Genomic DNA, 17,918 nt, shown 5'->3' with positions numbered 1-17,918 from the left:
TTTATTCTTGCTTATTTGGACATGAGGGTGGTTGTTTAAAGGTCAGCGGGTGTCACGTCTGGTGAACAAGCAACATGATTATCCGCCTCAGCTGCTCTCCCGAAAGTTTAGTACAACAAGCGTGTGTCAACGAAGCTAAGTGACTGAAAAAAAGTCCAATCATTAACCGAGTGAGATTCTGTTAGTACATTAATCATCCCATCTGCTAATCGTGTCAGCATTATCTGCAACAACCAGAAAGAATGAGCTTGTCAGAACGGTGTGTGTGTGTGTCCATTATCTGAAGGGCCAGTGTTTGCCTGTAGAGCACTGATGCAAAGAGGCCCTCGGTGAAAATGACCCCAGACGCCTCTTTTGCTATCTCCTCTGTTTGCCTTGGTCATCATTAAAGCGCCATCGTCCCTCTTTGTGGGGGCATGATGGCCCTCTTCACACATCAAACTTTAAAAAAATATTTATATGTTGCTAAGATTTATTTTTGTAAGTTGTATGATTTTTGGTTGGAATACAACATTTCTCTGAACATTTGGACTTTATTCTCATAATATTACAGCAGTTTTTTTTTATTTCCAATGTTATTATTTTTTCCCCAATATTTAATTAAATATTTTGTTCTCATAATTAAGAGTTTATTCCCATAGTATTTTGACTTTATTCTTGTTATATTGTAACTTTTTTCACAACATAATTTTCCCAAAATGTCAATTTTATTCATTTGTTTATCATATTACTTAAAAATATATTTAAATAGCTTTCTGCTACCAAAATGACATTTTCCTCATAAAATTTCAATTTCAGCCTTGTTAGAATACATAATATTACATACACAATATTTTGACTTTATTCTCATAATGTCAAAATATTTGACATATTTTCATCTTTTCGCAATTACGACTTCATCCCCAGAATTCTTTGCCCTTATTCTCGAAACATTAAATCATTTTTGTTATTTTCCCTCATAATATTACTACTTTGTTCTTGTCAAATTACAGCAGTTTTTTCCATATTTGCTCATTTTATAAAATTTTCCAACTAAACTTTCTGGCTGTAAATTTAAATCCCATAATATATTGTTTTAATATTAACATTTTTCCACAATCTGATATAATGATATCTTTGTTCATGTTTATCATTTTTTAAAAACATAGCATTTAAAAAAAAAAAGAAGATCTAAACATTATGCTACAAAATAATATGACGTTTTTCTCAGAAAATGTCTATTTTTTCCTTTTAATATTTTGGCTTTATTCTTGTAAAATTACTGCCGATTAAAAAAAATGCTGTTTTGAATTTAACGAAAAAAGAAAAGAAAAAAAAAAAGCTGAGATGATGCAACGCTATAAAAACAACACTGAATAAATAGGTATAATTCACTCCTGTGAAAGCATATTTTACTGCTTTGTAACATCAATGGGGGTAGGGGGGGGTAGAGAAAGAGAAGAAAGAGGAGGCTGACATTATCATGCCTTCATCCTCCGTTCACAAGCCCCTGAACGTGCCTGTTGCTATGGAAACCCAATTGCAGCCCATTTCTCTCTCTCTCTCTCTCTCTCTCTCCAACATCTAAATAAAATCTATGCTATTTATAGCGCAAAACCGGCACACGCTTGAGAATGCAAAACAAAAAGGCACCATGCGGATACGTCCGCTGATGCATGGGGACCACCACGGCGCATCCATCTGTGCGTTATGTACACCTGGGGTTGCATGGCTGGGTTTGAGGTTATCTGGAAAACGCCTGTTTTGCTCCCCCAGTTGATAAAGTCTATTAGCATACACAGGGAGCTGGGGGGGTCAACCTTTGAGAAGCGATCAAGTGGGGGGGTACTTGGCTGTCATGTGTTTGGTCACCTCCAGGTCACCCTCTAATGTAATCCACCCCATAAATGAGAATTTAGGCAAGGAGCTACCAATGTACACGGTTCCGTGCTGTTGAGGAACCCAGTGGGAAACAATGAGCAGGGCCTCCACTGGTCAGGTGGGCCCCACAGCTCGCAGGGGCCTGTTAGTGTCGTTTTTTTGCAGAACATCTACGTGTGAATGCAAATTTGGAAACAAGGAAGCTGGCTGCACCAAAGCACCATGCACACCAGCTGTCAGGCCGGGTGAGGTGTGGATGAATCTGTGTCTGTGTGTGTGTGAGACTTCAAACATATTTGTGTGTGTGTGTGCCAATGAATAATTCAGAAACCCTCCTGCAAGAATGGCTGCCACTTCAGTTGATATCATTCAATGCTTAATGAGTGACTATTCTGTGTTCTGGCAACACACACAAAAAAGAGATGGATAGAGAGAGAGGGAGAGAGGGAAAGCAAGAAAAACGCCCAATAAATGAGGACGCCCCGCCCTCAACCGTGGGGTTGCCATGGCGAGCTGCGTGACGTCACAATGGAAGGAACGCCGTCTATAAGTATTGGGGGGGTCTGTCCGGGCGGCTTGCGAGCTCGCGCAGAGGGCCGACACGTGCTGAAGATTTGGGGAACTCAATTTTCCAGACAAATTCCCAAAAGTCACGTTTTCATGTTTTGGAATCATCTTTGATTTTGAGGTGGATTTCTGCGAGTGAATTCCCAGCGGGAAAAAACGTCTCATCAGCCATGGGAAGAGGAGTGAGTACTTCATCATTTATCTTTCTTCCAATCCAATAAAAGCTTTAAAAAGTGTTAGCTAAATATGCCGCCACCATATAACATGTTGATGTGAGAGGACACAAGGGAATCGATCCTGTTTGGGTTTATTTTAGCGTCCAAACACTTGGAGGACTTCCGTGTTTGCAAAGCCTGACGGCTCTGAGCGTAAGTTTGCATCCTTAAAGCCGTGCTGTTGCATAACCGGATGCTGGCAGCGTCCGTGTCACCGTGCCCCCAAACCTGCACTTTTTTCTTTTGGGTTTTTCTAGCGTTGCAACAAAACGTGGGGCATTTTTAGTGCAGCTGTGGTTCTGGTGGGAGGGATGTGTTCACTTGAGCACTTGAGGTCCAACCCATTCATTGTTCGAGTGGATGTAAAGTCCCCATCTAGGGAGATACTCTGCACATCATCACATCATGACTTGGGTGGGGGGTTGAATTCAATCAACAGGCAGCAAAACTATGCAAAGCCAGTTGTGGATGTTTGAATTTGTCCAAAGATTGTTGCTGATGAAGTTGCTGTGTGAAGTGCCACACCCCACAATGCTGTGCACCACAAACACTCATTATGGATTCAGCGTCCAGCCCGGGGGGCGCTCCTTCATGATGCTCCTGCAAATCTGTAGTCCTCCTGCATCATCGGCCAATAGCCGCCCCTATTTTTCTTTCCTCTCCCATAGCTGGTGAAAGGCATGCCCTGCCCCCATCCACGTCCCCACAGAGCCCCCCCCCCCCCCCCCCCTCCTGGCTCCTCTCAAATAGCCACGCTTGGAGGAGATGATCGCCGCCACACAGCTCTCCTGGCGTGAGGAGGCGGGTGGTCAGCCAGAGGATTGTTGTTTCTAGGCTCTTTCTTCATCATGCTGGTGATGATACTCTCCCTGGCCTTCTCTTTCCGTTCCCACATCTGACTTGACTTGCAGTAAACAACAATGGCAAGTGAGCTGAGAAGGAAAACGGGGGTGGGGGGGTGATGTAAGGAGACAGTTGCCGCATTGCCGCCGCCGACTTATCCGGCAGGATGGCGTAGGATTTGGTGCCTTTTAAAACCAAGAGAGGCAGCATCTCAACAAGTGTCGTGTAGAGAACACTGAAAGTAAACTGAAATCCCCTCCAAACACCTCAGTGTGGCCAGTATGGTCGCATTTCTAAAAATAGCATGCAAATACGTATATGATAGGGATTATGTAAGTGCTACCATCTGGGGATTGAAAAAGTCCAACATTTCCAAAGTCAAAAAGCCGCCGTTATAAGGATTCAGACCTCTGCACAGAATTTACAGGACGCTTCTGCGTTGTATTCTATCACCTGATATGCATTTCATTTGATATTAGCAGGACTGTGTGCACAGACGGAATCAGGATTGAAGGCAATTTCCGGCATTTAACGACAATTATTGTCTCTAAAATGTGTTTTGTGTTAACATTTGTGGGTGTCGGTAACAGAGTCATTGGATTGGATTTCATTGTATTTCTATTTTACTCCATTTAGCTGTTATCATATATTTAGTTATTATGCTGAAAATGCTCGAGTCAACTGAGTTATGTCATCGGAGGTGAGTTGACAAGCAGAGTTACGACGCCACCTACTGGGCGGAGTTGTGAGGATGAGCTACACAGACATTCCCATTACAGTCGAACCTCGGTTGTTGTTATTCATTTCTTCAAAAGGCTCAGATTCCAAAATATTGGCGAAAAAATCCATTAAATAGAGAATAGCCTTAGTTTTACATGCAGAAAAGGATGCAAAATATTCATGCATGGACAAAACATATTGTTGATGCGGACGTCCTCTATATTTTGCCAAGATCTGCGGTGCCTTGCTTTGTATGTTGCGATTAATTGGTTGATTACTTATTGTTTAATCAAATCAGATAAAAAACACACTTAGTTTCTGCCTCTTCATTCAGAAATAGAATATTTGATGAGTTATTTCTTGCACTCAAGAAAAAATGACGCGGATGTACACGGGTGTCCAAAGTGCAGCCGATGAGCCATTTGCAGCCCATGACCTGCTAATTATTGGCCCACAGCATTTTGTAGAAATAAAATTAGATGCTAAAAAGCAGCAAAAGAGGGTGGATATTGAGCAAAAATGTACAAATAAAAAAAGCAGAAACTTTGATACTAATAATTAACAACACAAAGGTTTGGCTTTGGCTATTTAAGATTTGATGTAAAAAAATTGAGGCAGTGTACGAAAACTGAGGCAAAATTTGGTTTAAATTTTTTTTCATAAAACAAATTACAAAAGAGGGAGTACAAAAACTGTGTGGTACGAAAATGGAGGGTGAACAGGGAGTGCCAAATGTTTAGCGCCAATTCATCTGTGGCTGTCCAAATGTGTGTGTGGACTCCTGGCCTCACAAAACCTCAAAACAAACAAAACCCTGTAGAATTCGAAAGTATTTCCAGGATAGCGTCAAAGAAAGTCTGGTGGATTTGACCAAATCCCAAGACACCGTCCTCCACACAAGGGCCCTGTTTGTTGTTTTTTTCCACTGAGCCAGCATGTCAGCCTGGGGCCGCATGTATCCCCCAGCTGAAGGGGCACCCCGACTACAACTTCACATCCATTCTTTACACTCCGTTTCTTTCTCTGTTCCTACCTGCCCCCCCCCCCCCCCCCCCCACGCACACACACACACACTCTTCTCTTTGGGGATTTTACATTCCTTCCGCTTTGTGGTCACTGCTTGTTGTACGGGAGTTTTTGTCACATGCCGCCCCTCATCTGTGACAGAACCCTCTCTCCGGGGGCCCCCTCTGTCCAACACCATGCTCAGACTTTGCCTCCCTGTCAGCCAATCTGTTTTGTCCTGTTTCACCGCTTCACACAAGCGAGCCAGAACCAGGCCGGCATGATGCAACTCCCAGTGATGTCCAGGAGGTGTGGCCAAGCCAAAGAAAAGTGAAAGAGAGTGAGGGGGGGGGGTCTCCTGCTTATTTGCTTCATTCATTCTAATGGCCAGGTCTCGTCTTACTGTGCCTTTTAGAGGAGAGGCAGGCTGAGAGAAAGGAGATTTTGGACTTAACGTCCATGTGGGAGCTCCTCCTCCATTCCTACACATGCTTTTCACATTAAGTGTCGCTGTTTTGAAGGCCTGGTTGCGTAAATCTCATTCCCATGAAGCGAGCTGCCCCGACATCAACAAAAGCCATTGATTCATTTGGCGCCTTCAGGAGTGCTGGAAGTTGAACGGGACGTGATGCGAGTGTTAAAACCCAACACACTTTTCTTTTCCCCCGTTAAACAGAAACTTGATGGCTGAGGGGAAGTGAAAGGGCGGAGGGGAGGGCTTAAAACACGTGACAGACTGTCCATTCACATATCTCCCGAGGCGTGGCTTTGGTCGCCGGTAGCAACCGGGCATAGTCCCAGGAGTGAGTGTGTGTCTGTGTGTGTTAGTGTGTCTGCATTGTCCGGCACAGCTGAATGAGCAGCTTGTGTATTTGACACCAACCAGGTCTGTTCATCGGAATTCTGCCAGATATGCATCGGTTTGACCTTTCCGATGCTCGTTTCTGCAGAAGTTTATCAACTTTGTTTGGCCGAAAACTTTTGTGTGCCATTTTTGGCCTGCAGCTTGTTTTTCTTCATTGGTATTCGGCACATTCTAAAAATACAATCAACGGTGGCAGTGGCTCAGGAGATACAGCAGGTTGTCCAGAAACTGGAGTCGCCACTCCCCCCCATCACTGTTGTCGTGTCTCTGGACAAGACACTTCAGCCACCTTGCCTGGGAATGAATGTTTGGTGGTCGGAGAGGTCGTTGGCGCAAATTGGCAGCAAAGTCTCCGTCACAAAACCCGTGGGCAGATGTATAAGTCCCATAAGACATGATGTCTAATGTAGCAAACAACAAATGGTTTTACATCCAGAAAACAATGCTAAATAATAAGAAATAATGACTGAAATGGGGCACATTAACATTTAACACAGTGTTGAGATTACACATTGATGGGAAATTTGAATGCATTCATACACAAATGTGAAAACTGTAAATAGTTGATGGTGTTATAGTTGAGAAAATTGCTATTTTCATGTGTATATGTTTTCTAATGAGAAAAAGTTGCAATTTTACGAGAATGAGCTTGTAGTATAAGGAAAATGTAATTTTAGTAGCACACATTGGAATTTTCAAGAAAAGGTGTAATTAAAAAAAAGTCATAACATTATAACAAAACAAAACTGGAAAATTGGATGACCTCGCTTGTGAATGCTGACAGTGTAAAAAAAAAAAAACATCTGCAACTATTCTGGTTTCATTGTAAAGAACCTGAACATGACCCCCAGAAGTCCATGTTCCCGCTTCAGCCTCTGAACCACTGTGGAATTATTTGTCCAAAGCCAGATGGCCCCCGGGGGCCCTTGGGTGTCCAGAGGCTAATATCTGACCGCTGTGATCCAGAACCAGTGTTTTCCCAGCTTAGCTGACTGGTGGGGGGGTCGTGCAACAATAACAACATGTGCTGGGATCACACACTCTGCTCCAGCGACTCCCTGGGAAACTTTTGAGAAACAATATTCGTTTGCATATTTCCATGACCGGGACGTGTGTGGCGTTTGGCGTGGTCATTTTGGGTCTGGCATATCACCGTCAAGAATGAAGGCAGCTTTGTAGCTCATTAGTGAGAAACATGCCAACACCTGATTCCTTAGAAGAGTCTTAACGCCTAATGGATGTTTTTGTTTTCCTGAGCTGATACTTGCTATGGGAAATGCACGCACACACAAATATCCTATGCTTACACTTCTAGCTTCTTCTTCTTCTTCTTCTTCTAATATGAACATTGCCAGGCTTACTTAGACTTTCTTCTTTTGTTTCCACTATCACCGTTCCCTTCCAGGAAGGACGAGAGCAGTATGAGCTGGCGGCCACCTCGGAGCAGGGAGGCAAGAAGAAGGGGAAAGGGAAGAAGAAGGAGAAGGACATGGACGAATTAAAGAAGGAAGTGGACATGGTGGGTGTCTGGTTTCTTTCCGTACATCCTTCACTCCTCATTCAGGCCAAGCCTTAATGGGCCTCCAATTAAAACCAAAATGCCAGTGCAGGATGTGCTGTAAATGTCAGATATTTGGCGCTCACACCTTATTTTCCCTGCGTGTCTTTACAGGATGATCACAAGCTGACCCTGGATGAGCTGAATCGCAAATACGGAACAGACCTCACCAATGTGAGACGTGCTTCTCTCCGCCTTTTGTGTCGCCTTGCCTGCTTTGTCACCTCCTGTTTGCCAACATCAGTATCTGCTTTAACGTCATTTCATATGCAGTGTGAAGGTGCTGGGTCTGATTCAGCTCAGTTGTCTTCAGCGTCTGACCTTGTGAACCCAGTTATTCATGCCTACAGTTTGTTGCCATGCCCCGCCCACATCTGGCGGAACAGCCGAAAAGCCCGTCTGTGTAGTATTACTGACTTTAATTGGTTCTCATTTGGTCAAAGTTTGTTCAAATACAACCAAATATTTTCCCCCTTGAATCACTGTTGGAAACCAAAATGGCCAACTTGCTGTTGCTAAAGAGCCTTGGCATCGCTATCGCTGGTGATAGCCAGCCGCCCCGTAAAGTTGTAATATTAAAGAAAGAACATGTTATTTATGTAAAAGAATATATGAAGTTTAAATGTTGGAAAAATAGGTTGTGGAAAATGTATAAAGACTAAAGTCAAAATATGGAATATTGGAAAATATTAAGAGTAGTCATTCTTAGAATATCTAGAAAAGTGTCTAGAAAAGCATCCTTAGATTTTTCAATATGTAGCGGTTGGTGGAAAAAGTTTAATCAGGTGTCATCAATAATGAATGATAATTATTATGGATAGAACAGACGAATCAAAGTCAAAGTGCATAATCTCAACAACAACAAAAAAAGATCAGTGAAGCATAAAGACACAAACAGGAGTAGATATAGGGATATGCATTTTACCTGTATTTATAAATTATGACCAACTTGGGGTGACTGAGGTGCGTTTTCTGCTCAAAACCCAGCAAAATTGTAGGGTTGTGAATGTTGACCCACTCTGCTTTTGATATCTTTTGATTTTGTGCATCCCGACCAGCCGCTTGCCACCTCTAATTGTGTGCACTTCATCTGAAGGATCTTTTCATGCAAATGTGCTCCTGGGCATGCAGAGAAGATCAAGGAGAATAGTTAATCAGTGCCTTTAAACGTAGGGTCTCCGAGCGCTGCGTGTGCGTGTGTCCATGCACATGCAGTGCGAGTGAATAATTTAATATGCGCAGAAGCCCCGTCTGCCCTGGTTTTTTTCAACAACACTACTTTATCTTCTGTCACCTCCTCTTCCGTGCTAATGAAGGAGGGGATGACCCTTTTTCTGTTACTAGGCAAATAGTAGCACCTTTAGTCCTCCGTGCCAGTACACTGGCGTGTTCCCAATGCACCGCAGAACAAGTGGAGCTTGGAGTTCTTTGTGGTTGATTGATGATCCGTGGGTGAAAATGGAGAAAACACGGAAGACCCTTTTCACTGAACCTCCTCGTCCCGTGTTAGGGTTTGACGAGTGCCAAGGCAGCTGAGAATCTGGCCCGAGATGGGCCCAACGCGCTCACTCCTCCCCCAACCACCCCAGAGTGGGTCAAGTTCTGCAAACAGGTAACCCCTTCCTCCAAATTCTCCGATACTTTGTCGGATTTTGTCCTTGTTTTCACCGAGTTTTCCACTGTGCAGATGTTTGGAGGTTTCTCCATGCTCCTGTGGACTGGAGCTATCCTCTGTTTCTTGGCCTACGGTATCCAGGCTGCCATGGAGGATGAGCCCGCCAATGATAACGTATGAAAGGTTCCATAAGCTGCCAAGCAAAGCGGTGAGATTGCTCCTGAATACTGTAGCTAAATGTCCCATTTACTTGCAGTTGTACTTGGGTGTTGTGCTCTCTGCTGTCGTCATCATCACTGGTTGCTTCTCTTACTACCAAGAGGCCAAAAGTTCCAAGATCATGGACTCCTTTAAAAACCTGGTTCCACAGGTACCCCTCTTTTCAGATCATTAAGGATGATTTTATTCTTCATACTTTCACCCATTTGTCAACACAAACAGCCTGTGTCCATCGTTTCTGTTTCATAGCAAGCGCTGGTTGTCCGTGATGGTGAAAAGAAGAGCATCAATGCCGAGGAGGTGGTGGTCGGGGATTTAGTAGAGGTTAAAGGTGGAGACAGGATCCCTGCCGATCTACGAATTATCTCTGCTCATGGCTGCAAGGTAAAAAGTCTACTTCTCTGTTGCATGATCACCATTATTCACAGGAGATGTGATCATTCTTAGGTGGACAACTCCTCCCTGACTGGAGAATCTGAGCCGCAGACCCGAACTCCAGATTTCTCCAATGAGAACCCACTGGAGACCAGGAACATTGCCTTCTTTTCCACCAATTGTGTAGAAGGTAGGAACTGTGCTTATAGTATATCAAGCAAATAGACTTGAGGAGAAGGGGTGTCATCTTTGCTGAATTGTTGTCATTCAGCCACATTGGAGGCTTTTTTAGCATGCCACAGCATGTCGATAGCATTCAGCTCAGGACTTGGACTTGGCCACTTTATTTGGTTTTTCTTCAGCCATTCACAGGTGGACTTGCTGGTGTGTTTTGGATCATAGTCCTGCTGCAGAACCCAAGTTGTTTTCAGCTTGAGGTCACCAACAGATGGCCAAATCCTTCAGGATTTGTTGGTACACAGCAGAATTCATTGTTCCATTTATCACAGCAAGTCTTCCAGGTCTTAAAGCAACAAAACAACCCCAGACCATCGCACTACTACCACCATATTTTACTCTTGGTATGATGTTCTTTTTCTGAAATGTGGCTTTACTTTTAAGGCTTACTTTTAATGGGCCACACACCTTCCAAAAAGTCTGGTCAGACCACAGAGTATTTTCCCAAAGGTTTTTTGGATCATCAAAATTGAGACCAGCCTTAATGTCCTTTGTGTTCAGCAGTGGTTTTGGTCTTGGAACTCTGCCATGCAGGCCGTTTGTGTTTGTGCCCAATGTCTGTCTTATGGTGGAGTGATGAACACTGACCTTAACCGAGGCAAGTGAGGCCTGCAGTTCTTTGGATGTTGTTGCAGGGTCTTGTGACCTCTTGGATGAGTCTTTACTATGCTCTTGGGGTCATTCTGGTTGGCAGGCCACTCTTGGGAAGGTTCACTACTGTTCCATGTTTTCGTCATTTGTGGATAATGGCACTCAATCACGCTGCAGCAAGACCATTGGTGGTCAAACAGGAGAACGGAAATGTACTGTAAGCCAATGGAGAGAACAGGGAACTGGAGTGGTATGGGTGTGTTTTGGACCATTAGTGAGAAGGCAAGCAGCTGCATTTTGTACCAACTGGAGCCTGCGGAGGCGGGATTTGTTTACTCCAGTATAGAGGGCATTACAATAAACGAGCCTTGAGCTAATGAATGTGTGAATTGCTTTTTCAAGGTCTGCTCTTGAAAAAAGGCTTCCTTTGCCAAGAGCCTGAGCTGGAAAAAAAAACGTACTATATGGGTAAGACAGCCAATATCAAGCATTTCTATTTGGAACCTTGCCAACAGGAACTGCCCGGGGAATTGTGATCAGCACTGGTGATAGGACTGTCATGGGTCGCATTGCCACGCTTGCATCAGGACTCGAAGTCGGGCGCACCCCCATCTCCATTGAAATTGAGCACTTCATCCATATCATCACTGGTGTCGCTGTCTTCCTGGGCGTGTCCTTCTTTGTCCTCTCGCTCATCCTCGGTTATTCCTGGTTGGAGGCTGTCATCTTCCTCATTGGAATCATCGTTGCCAACGTGCCGGAGGGTCTCCTGGCTACTGTCACTGTGAGTTCTTTTATCACATTTGTAAACCTTCCATGGCTTCCTGGTCTTTAACAGGTCTGTCCTGTCCAGGTCTGTCTGACCCTGACTGCCAAACGTATGGCCAAGAAGAACTGCTTGGTGAAGAACCTGGAAGCTGTCGAGACTCTCGGGTCCACCTCCACCATCTGCTCCGACAAGACCGGCACCTTGACCCAAAATAGGATGACCGTGGCTCATATGTGGTTCGACAACCAGATCCACGAGGCTGACACCACCGAGAACCAGAGCGGGACTTCCTTTGACAGGAGCTCCGCCACCTGGGCTGCCCTGGCAAGAATTGCTGGACTCTGTAACCGCGCTGTTTTCCTGGCAGAGCAGAGCAACATTCCAATCCTGAAGGTAGGATGCTAGCCTTTATATTCTAACACATGAAGAATGCATATTCATCAGGGATATAATTTGTCCAGAAGTTTTGCTTCCAATTATAGAAAGTGCTAATAAATTGATGAGATGCTGACTTGTTAGTTTTTTGGCTTCACTTCAGTCCTGCAACAGAAAGTATCTACCACTAATATTCTAAGTGCTGTTTACTCTCGCTTTTATCTCTCTGGTGTGCATGAAAAAGTTGGTGCTTGAAATGGATATTTCCCTTCTGAGATTGTGGATATGGATTATTCATGCCAACTGCAGCTGTGAGGCTTGTACTTATGGATAATGGCAGGTGGTCAATGTTCTCTCCTACAGAGAGATGTGGCTGGTGATGCCTCCGAGTCAGCCCTGCTGAAATGTATCGAGCTGTGTTGCGGATCAGTCCAAGAAATGAGGGAGAAAAATAGCAAAATTGCAGAGATTCCCTTCAACTCCACCAATAAGTACCAGGTATTGTCCTTTGCCTGGAGATGGAGAGGACAGTTTTGGATTAGAAAAGGCCCGAATGCTCTAACTAACATCAGAAACTGTTTCCCAGCTTTCCATTCATAAGAATTCCTCGACTGAAACAGAGTCCAGTCATCTGCTGGTCATGAAAGGTGCCCCCGAGAGGATTTTAGATCGCTGCGCCTCCATCATGATCCAGGGCAAAGAGCAGCCTCTGGACGATGAGATGAAAGACGCTTTCCAGAACGCCTACCTAGAACTGGGCGGTTTGGGAGAGAGAGTCCTGGGTAAGGACTGGTGGAATTGTAGAACTCTGCAATCATGCAGCCAAAAGACTGATCACTGATCATTTTTTTTAGGCTTCTGCCATTTCAACCTGCCGGATGACCAGTTCCCAGAGGGCTTTGCTTTTGACACAGACGAGGTGAACTTCCCGACGGAGAACCTGTGCTTCATCGGCCTAATGTCCATGATCGACCCTCCTCGAGCTGCTGTACCCGATGCTGTCGGCAAATGCAGGAGCGCTGGAATCAAGGTACGTTTTTGATGCTTGACGACAGTTAGTCAATGAAGCTTTATTGTTCTACTGGATTTGCCAAAGTCCTACACTTCTTCTTTTTAGGTGATCATGGTGACAGGTGACCATCCCATCACGGCCAAGGCCATTGCTAAGGGCGTGGGCATCATTTCAGAAGGCAATGAGACTGTTGAGGACATTGCTGCCCGTCTCAACATCCCTATTAATGAAGTAAATCCAAGGTACTGGCTGACGGAAATGCAGATGTAGGACATATTTTCTTACATATTTTTCTGGGCTTCTTTCGAAATTCCATGCACGTTGCCTTTCAGTGCATGGATCTCATTGAATAAGTTAAAGTGACTTAAAGTTTGATATAGGGACGCCAAGGCCTGTGTCGTCCATGGGGGAGACCTGAAGGATCTGAGCACTGAGCAGCTCGACGACATCCTGAAGCACCACACTGAGATTGTCTTTGCCAGAACCTCACCACAACAGAAACTGATCATTGTGGAGGGATGCCAGCGACAGGTGCGGAATTCACTACTATATACAGCACTAAGTCTACACCTTGAAATCTTTGTTGATCATTTGCCCTCACTCTGCAGGGAGCCATAGTAGCTGTGACTGGTGATGGCGTCAATGACTCGCCGGCGTTGAAGAAAGCCGATATCGGTGTGGCCATGGGGATTGCTGGATCTGACGTCTCCAAGCAAGCGGCTGACATGATCCTGCTGGATGACAACTTTGCCTCCATTGTTACAGGCGTGGAAGAAGGTGACATGTTGCCTCCAAGCTGACAAACCAAACGTCTTTATTCATGAACAGGGATTCAGACGTGCTTAACGGGTTGCATTAAGGAATGTCACATGGTTACATCTGCACAATCCATGTCTGAAAAGGAGTAGGAGGAAGCAGAGCTTATTTATTCTCCAAGTCTATTACTGATAATTAATATCATAACATTTACTGCTTACATTTGTCATTTAAATTGTGTTCACTTCCTGTGTGAAAAGAAAGGAAGCAAACAGCAAATATACCTTCTTCCATGTTTGTCCAGTCACTGGATGTAGTTGACTGGTTTTCTGTAGATTTTTACAGCTGGCGCTCCAAGTGCCTTGAATTGTCCCCCGCTTCCTTAAGTCGCATGCTTTCCTGGTGATATCAGTGTGCCGTTTTGTCAGATTCTGACTGATTTAGACTTATTTTCCTGTGCTTTTCTCCGATTGATCAGGCCGTCTGATCTTTGACAACCTGAAGAAGTCCATTGCTTACACTCTGACCAGCAACATCCCTGAGATCACCCCATTCCTCCTCTTCATCATTGCCAGCATCCCCCTGCCTCTGGGAACTGTCACCATCCTCTGTATCGACCTGGGAACTGACATGGTGGGTGTCTGGGCATCTTCTTGAATGGTCGGGGCATAGCTAAGCCATGACATTTGTGATCAAGGTGCCTGCCATCTCACTGGCTTACGAAGCAGCCGAGAGCGACATCATGAAGAGGCAGCCCCGAAACCCCAAAACGGACAAACTGGTGAACGAGAGGCTCATCAGCATCGCCTACGGACAGATTGGTAATTACGCTGAACCCGGGCACGAGCCTTGCGAGATTTTTCTAGCGACTAGTTATCTGGGTCCAAGATAACAAGAAGAGCAGCACGCACCAGAAATAGGCCAACACTGATAAAGAACCAAGTGTCTGAGAGATGAGAGGCCGAGCGCCTGTTCGGTAATGAAGTCAGGAATAGGTCTGACCTGTTTGAGCCTCCCAAACTACACCTTATAAAGAACAAAACACAAGCACACTGGCATATACAGTACTGTACATAAACTTGTATTGTTTACTATAGAATTGTATAAACTGTAACGATGATTAAAGGACCCCTGAGCCGGAGTCTGTAAAAGATTGATGATGCATTCTTTACATCTGACCGAGTCTCTGAACATGACTGCTTTGTTTCGGAACTCGACTAGTTTCACTGATTGACTGTACAAAAAAACAAGACATACATTTCATTGAAACCGAATACTACAAAAAGATGTTCCTCTTCTGTTCATTTCACAGGATCCTCATAATTTCATGTACTCTAAGACTAACAATTGTTTCCAATCTAATGTTATTATGACTCATTTACTTGTTATTCATCAAAATGACAAACTGCTGTTGCCCTAATTTGCCCAAAAACCCACCAGACTAATTGGTTAACATAATCACATATTGATCCGGCGTGCACTTTCAGGATATATTCTCTATCACAAGTTTCTACACCATTTCTTTTCCTACTGCCACTTGCGGAGCTCATCCAATGACGTTGCTGCTCATCCAATGACGTTGCTGCTCGCAGGCATGATCCAGGCACTGGCAGGCTTCTTCACCTACTTTGTCATCCTGGCTGAGAATGGCTTTCTTCCGATGACGCTGCTCGGCATTCGCGTTTCCTGGGACAACAAGTACTGCAACGACCTGGAGGACAGCTATGGGCAGCAGTGGGTCAGTGCAGTCACACTCTCCACACAGAGTAGCTCTCAAGATTCCAGGTCTTCATTTTCCTGTCCATGTATGTGTAGACCTACGAGCAGAGGAAGATCGTGGAGTTCACCTGCCACACGGCCTTCTTTGTGAGCATTGTGATTGTCCAGTGGGCTGATCTGATCATCTGCAAGACCAGGAGGAACTCAGTCTTCCAGCAGGGCATGAAGTGGGTGAAAATGCACTTATCTCTCGACTGTGATGTGTGGCGAGAGTAGCAACCGTGTTGTTTGAATTACTCAGGAACAAGATATTGATCTTTGGGCTGTTTGAGGAGACCGCCCTGGCTGCCTTCCTCTCCTATTGCCCCGGCATGGACGTCGCCCTTAGAATGTACCCTCTCAAGTGAGTGGGACTCCAGAAAAGTTGCATGACTTCCCCGTCTGGGCACACAGTATCCAATTACCGTGCGTGTATACATCCCTGTGTTTTTCCAGGCCCAACTGGTGGTTCTGCGCCTTCCCATACTCCCTACTCATCTTTATCTATGATGAAATCCGCAAGCTGATCCTCCGACGCAGCCCAGGAGGTGAGCTCATGAAGCGTGCTTGGTTTATCTTGTGTTCCAACAACCTTTTCGCTCCTTCTGTTCTGCTTTACCAGCTCATATTGAGAGTCATTTTCCTAACGTCAGACTTGGCATCTCAATCCGACGCGTGTTCTTTCTCCACTTGTGTCTGCAGGTTGGGTGGAACGAGAGACCTACTATTAAAAGACCCATCAGCCTGTCAGCTTGCATCTACTTCTCAATTCCCGTCGTTGCATGAATATTGTCTTGCTGCTCGGAATAAAATGTTAACCTCTGTGGGAAAAAAACCCAATACCCCTTTGGAACGTGTTTTTATATTAGCGAATGCTTGATACTACTATTAGATAAATACTGAGATGGAACGTGCTGATGATGCCGATGATATATGATAATGCTAATAGTGACATGAACACTGAACATTGACTTTGACTATGCGTGCCTTGTTTCTGAAACAGGACCAATTTTATACATGTTTTTAACAGTTATAAACGTTCAATAAAATGCGCTTGAGTCAGGTCCCACATGTTTCCTGTGCTTTGTTTATTACAACGTCCCAATCTCAGATTAGAAGAATAGAGTTGGAAATGTTTGTCTCGTAAATTTATGAGAAAACAAGTTGTCATATTAGCTTAGACCAAGGCCAGAGGTCCGCATCCTGTCCTGACCCCGTCAATGCGTTCCTGCTCGTAAATCCCACCTCAACGTGAACAGGACTTCAAATGCTTTGCAGCCTAGTTAATTGGATGTTGTTGATTGTGAATGTAGAATTCAACACAGCAGAGATGGGACACTTAGCCCTCCACACGAACCATAATTGGCCCTCAAGCAGATGCTGACACTTGCCCAATGAAACGTTCTCATTTTGTTTGCACTCAGGTGGCCTGGGAGCTCATTAAAAGGATGTATTTGATGTGTAGCCGGCTTCAGTGTATCACAATTATGTTCTCTTTTAACAGATGTCTTGAAAAATAATGATAGGCTTAATACTCACATGGCTGTGGATGTATACTAAGGGTGTGGAAAATAATCGATATTAATCGATGCATCCGTTCGCATGTGCGCGATGGGAGTGCATTGGCTCATTCAGTGGTTATGGATGCAATTGACGGGTAAAATCTAGATTCATCTCGATGCGTGTGTGGGTATCGGTAAAATCCGATGCAAGCACCGTTTTATTAATGTTCAACTTCACTACATATGCTGTTCCCCAGGTGCCATGAATGCATCATCATTATTTCCCCTTTTGTATTGAATACGGACGGAAGCCGTGAGGCACATACAACTACTAGTAAAACAGCATAGGAATTCTCACGCAAGCAGCAGCGAGGAAATTTCTATATTTAACCCCTCCGCAACGTTGAAATGGTATGTTTGGAAACACTACGGGTTTGAAAAGAACGGCGGAAATAGAATGACGCGTTAAGAAGCCGTCCAACGGCAGCACGACAACATGCAGACCCCCTTAAAAGGGGACACCACAACACGGACAAGTCTACCGCCACCCCCCGTCTCGGTCCTGGTCGGACACCGGGTAAGAACCAAGCAGTGCAGGTCAGTGGATCTTCAGCTGCTTTCCAAATTATTGTCCGTCCCTGCAACAAGTGCCCCCCCAACGAGTGCTCAGCACAGCAGGTGACATTAGAACAGCAGAGCAGTTGGCTTCCTCCTGAATTTGGAAACAATTTTAAAAGGGTATTAGCCTACCTGTTGTGCATTCATATTAGCAGTATGTTTTGCCGACAGGAATATAAACAAACATGGATTCCACTGTTGAAAGTTACACTTTAACTTTGTTGTTGCTGTACTGTATTTTTTACAGCAGTAATTATTGTTGAATTGTTTTACTCTACCACCAAACCACTGCTATTGTAATTGCATAGCCGATGTGGAAGTTGTTTTTGAAAAGTCGTTGCTGTTTCAAAAGACAAACAGCACTTTAGTAGAATTTACTGCCAAGTTTTGTAGGACCATACTGAATTCCATTTTTTCTCTTTGCTTATTTGCATCATGTTAAATTGCATCATATTGCA

At 44.5% G+C, this 17,918-nt stretch overlaps 1 protein-coding gene across 2 annotated transcripts; it reads left to right on the top strand.

Annotated features, from left to right (window-relative positions):
- Positions 1-2,409: 2,409 nt before the first annotated feature.
- Positions 2,410-16,417, top strand: LOC131104958 (sodium/potassium-transporting ATPase subunit alpha-1). Of its 2 annotated transcripts, none has more exons than XM_058052681.1 (23): positions 2,410-2,609; positions 7,481-7,594; positions 7,748-7,807; positions 9,144-9,245; positions 9,321-9,422; positions 9,505-9,618; positions 9,717-9,851; positions 9,915-10,032; positions 11,186-11,454; positions 11,524-11,832; positions 12,178-12,312; positions 12,401-12,596; positions 12,669-12,844; positions 12,932-13,092; positions 13,207-13,357; positions 13,435-13,603; positions 14,061-14,215; positions 14,280-14,403; positions 15,175-15,320; positions 15,398-15,528; positions 15,603-15,704; positions 15,797-15,888; positions 16,043-16,417. In XM_058052681.1, the coding sequence occupies exons 1-23, from the start codon at positions 2,598-2,600 to the stop codon at positions 16,069-16,071; spliced, it is 3,102 nt and encodes a 1,033-aa protein (XP_057908664.1). In that variant the 5' UTR covers positions 2,410-2,597; the 3' UTR covers positions 16,072-16,417. The 2 variants fall into 2 exon arrangements, with proteins under 2 accessions (XP_057908664.1, XP_057908665.1); XM_058052682.1 differs by having other exon boundaries at positions 2,412-2,609; positions 12,932-13,068; positions 16,043-16,416.
- Positions 16,418-17,918: the final 1,501 nt, after the last annotated feature.

The sequence above is a fragment of the Doryrhamphus excisus genome, chromosome 16, assembly GCF_030265055.1.
Source record: "Doryrhamphus excisus isolate RoL2022-K1 chromosome 16, RoL_Dexc_1.0, whole genome shotgun sequence".
In the NCBI taxonomy this organism is placed as follows: Eukaryota; Metazoa; Chordata; class Actinopteri; order Syngnathiformes; family Syngnathidae; genus Doryrhamphus; species Doryrhamphus excisus.
This window is presented reverse-complemented; position numbering and strand designations above follow the sequence as displayed.

What these genes read in the sequence shown, in the direction of transcription:
- LOC131104958 (XM_058052681.1), top strand. An exon ending in ATGAGCCCGCCAATGATAAC is followed by an intron (nt 9,423 to 9,504) that starts GTATGAAAGGTT and finishes ATTTACTTGCAG; the next exon opens with TTGTACTTGGGTGTTGTGCT. An exon ending in TTCCACCAATTGTGTAGAAG is followed by an intron (nt 10,033 to 11,185) that starts GTAGGAACTGTG and finishes CCTTGCCAACAG; the next exon opens with GAACTGCCCGGGGAATTGTG.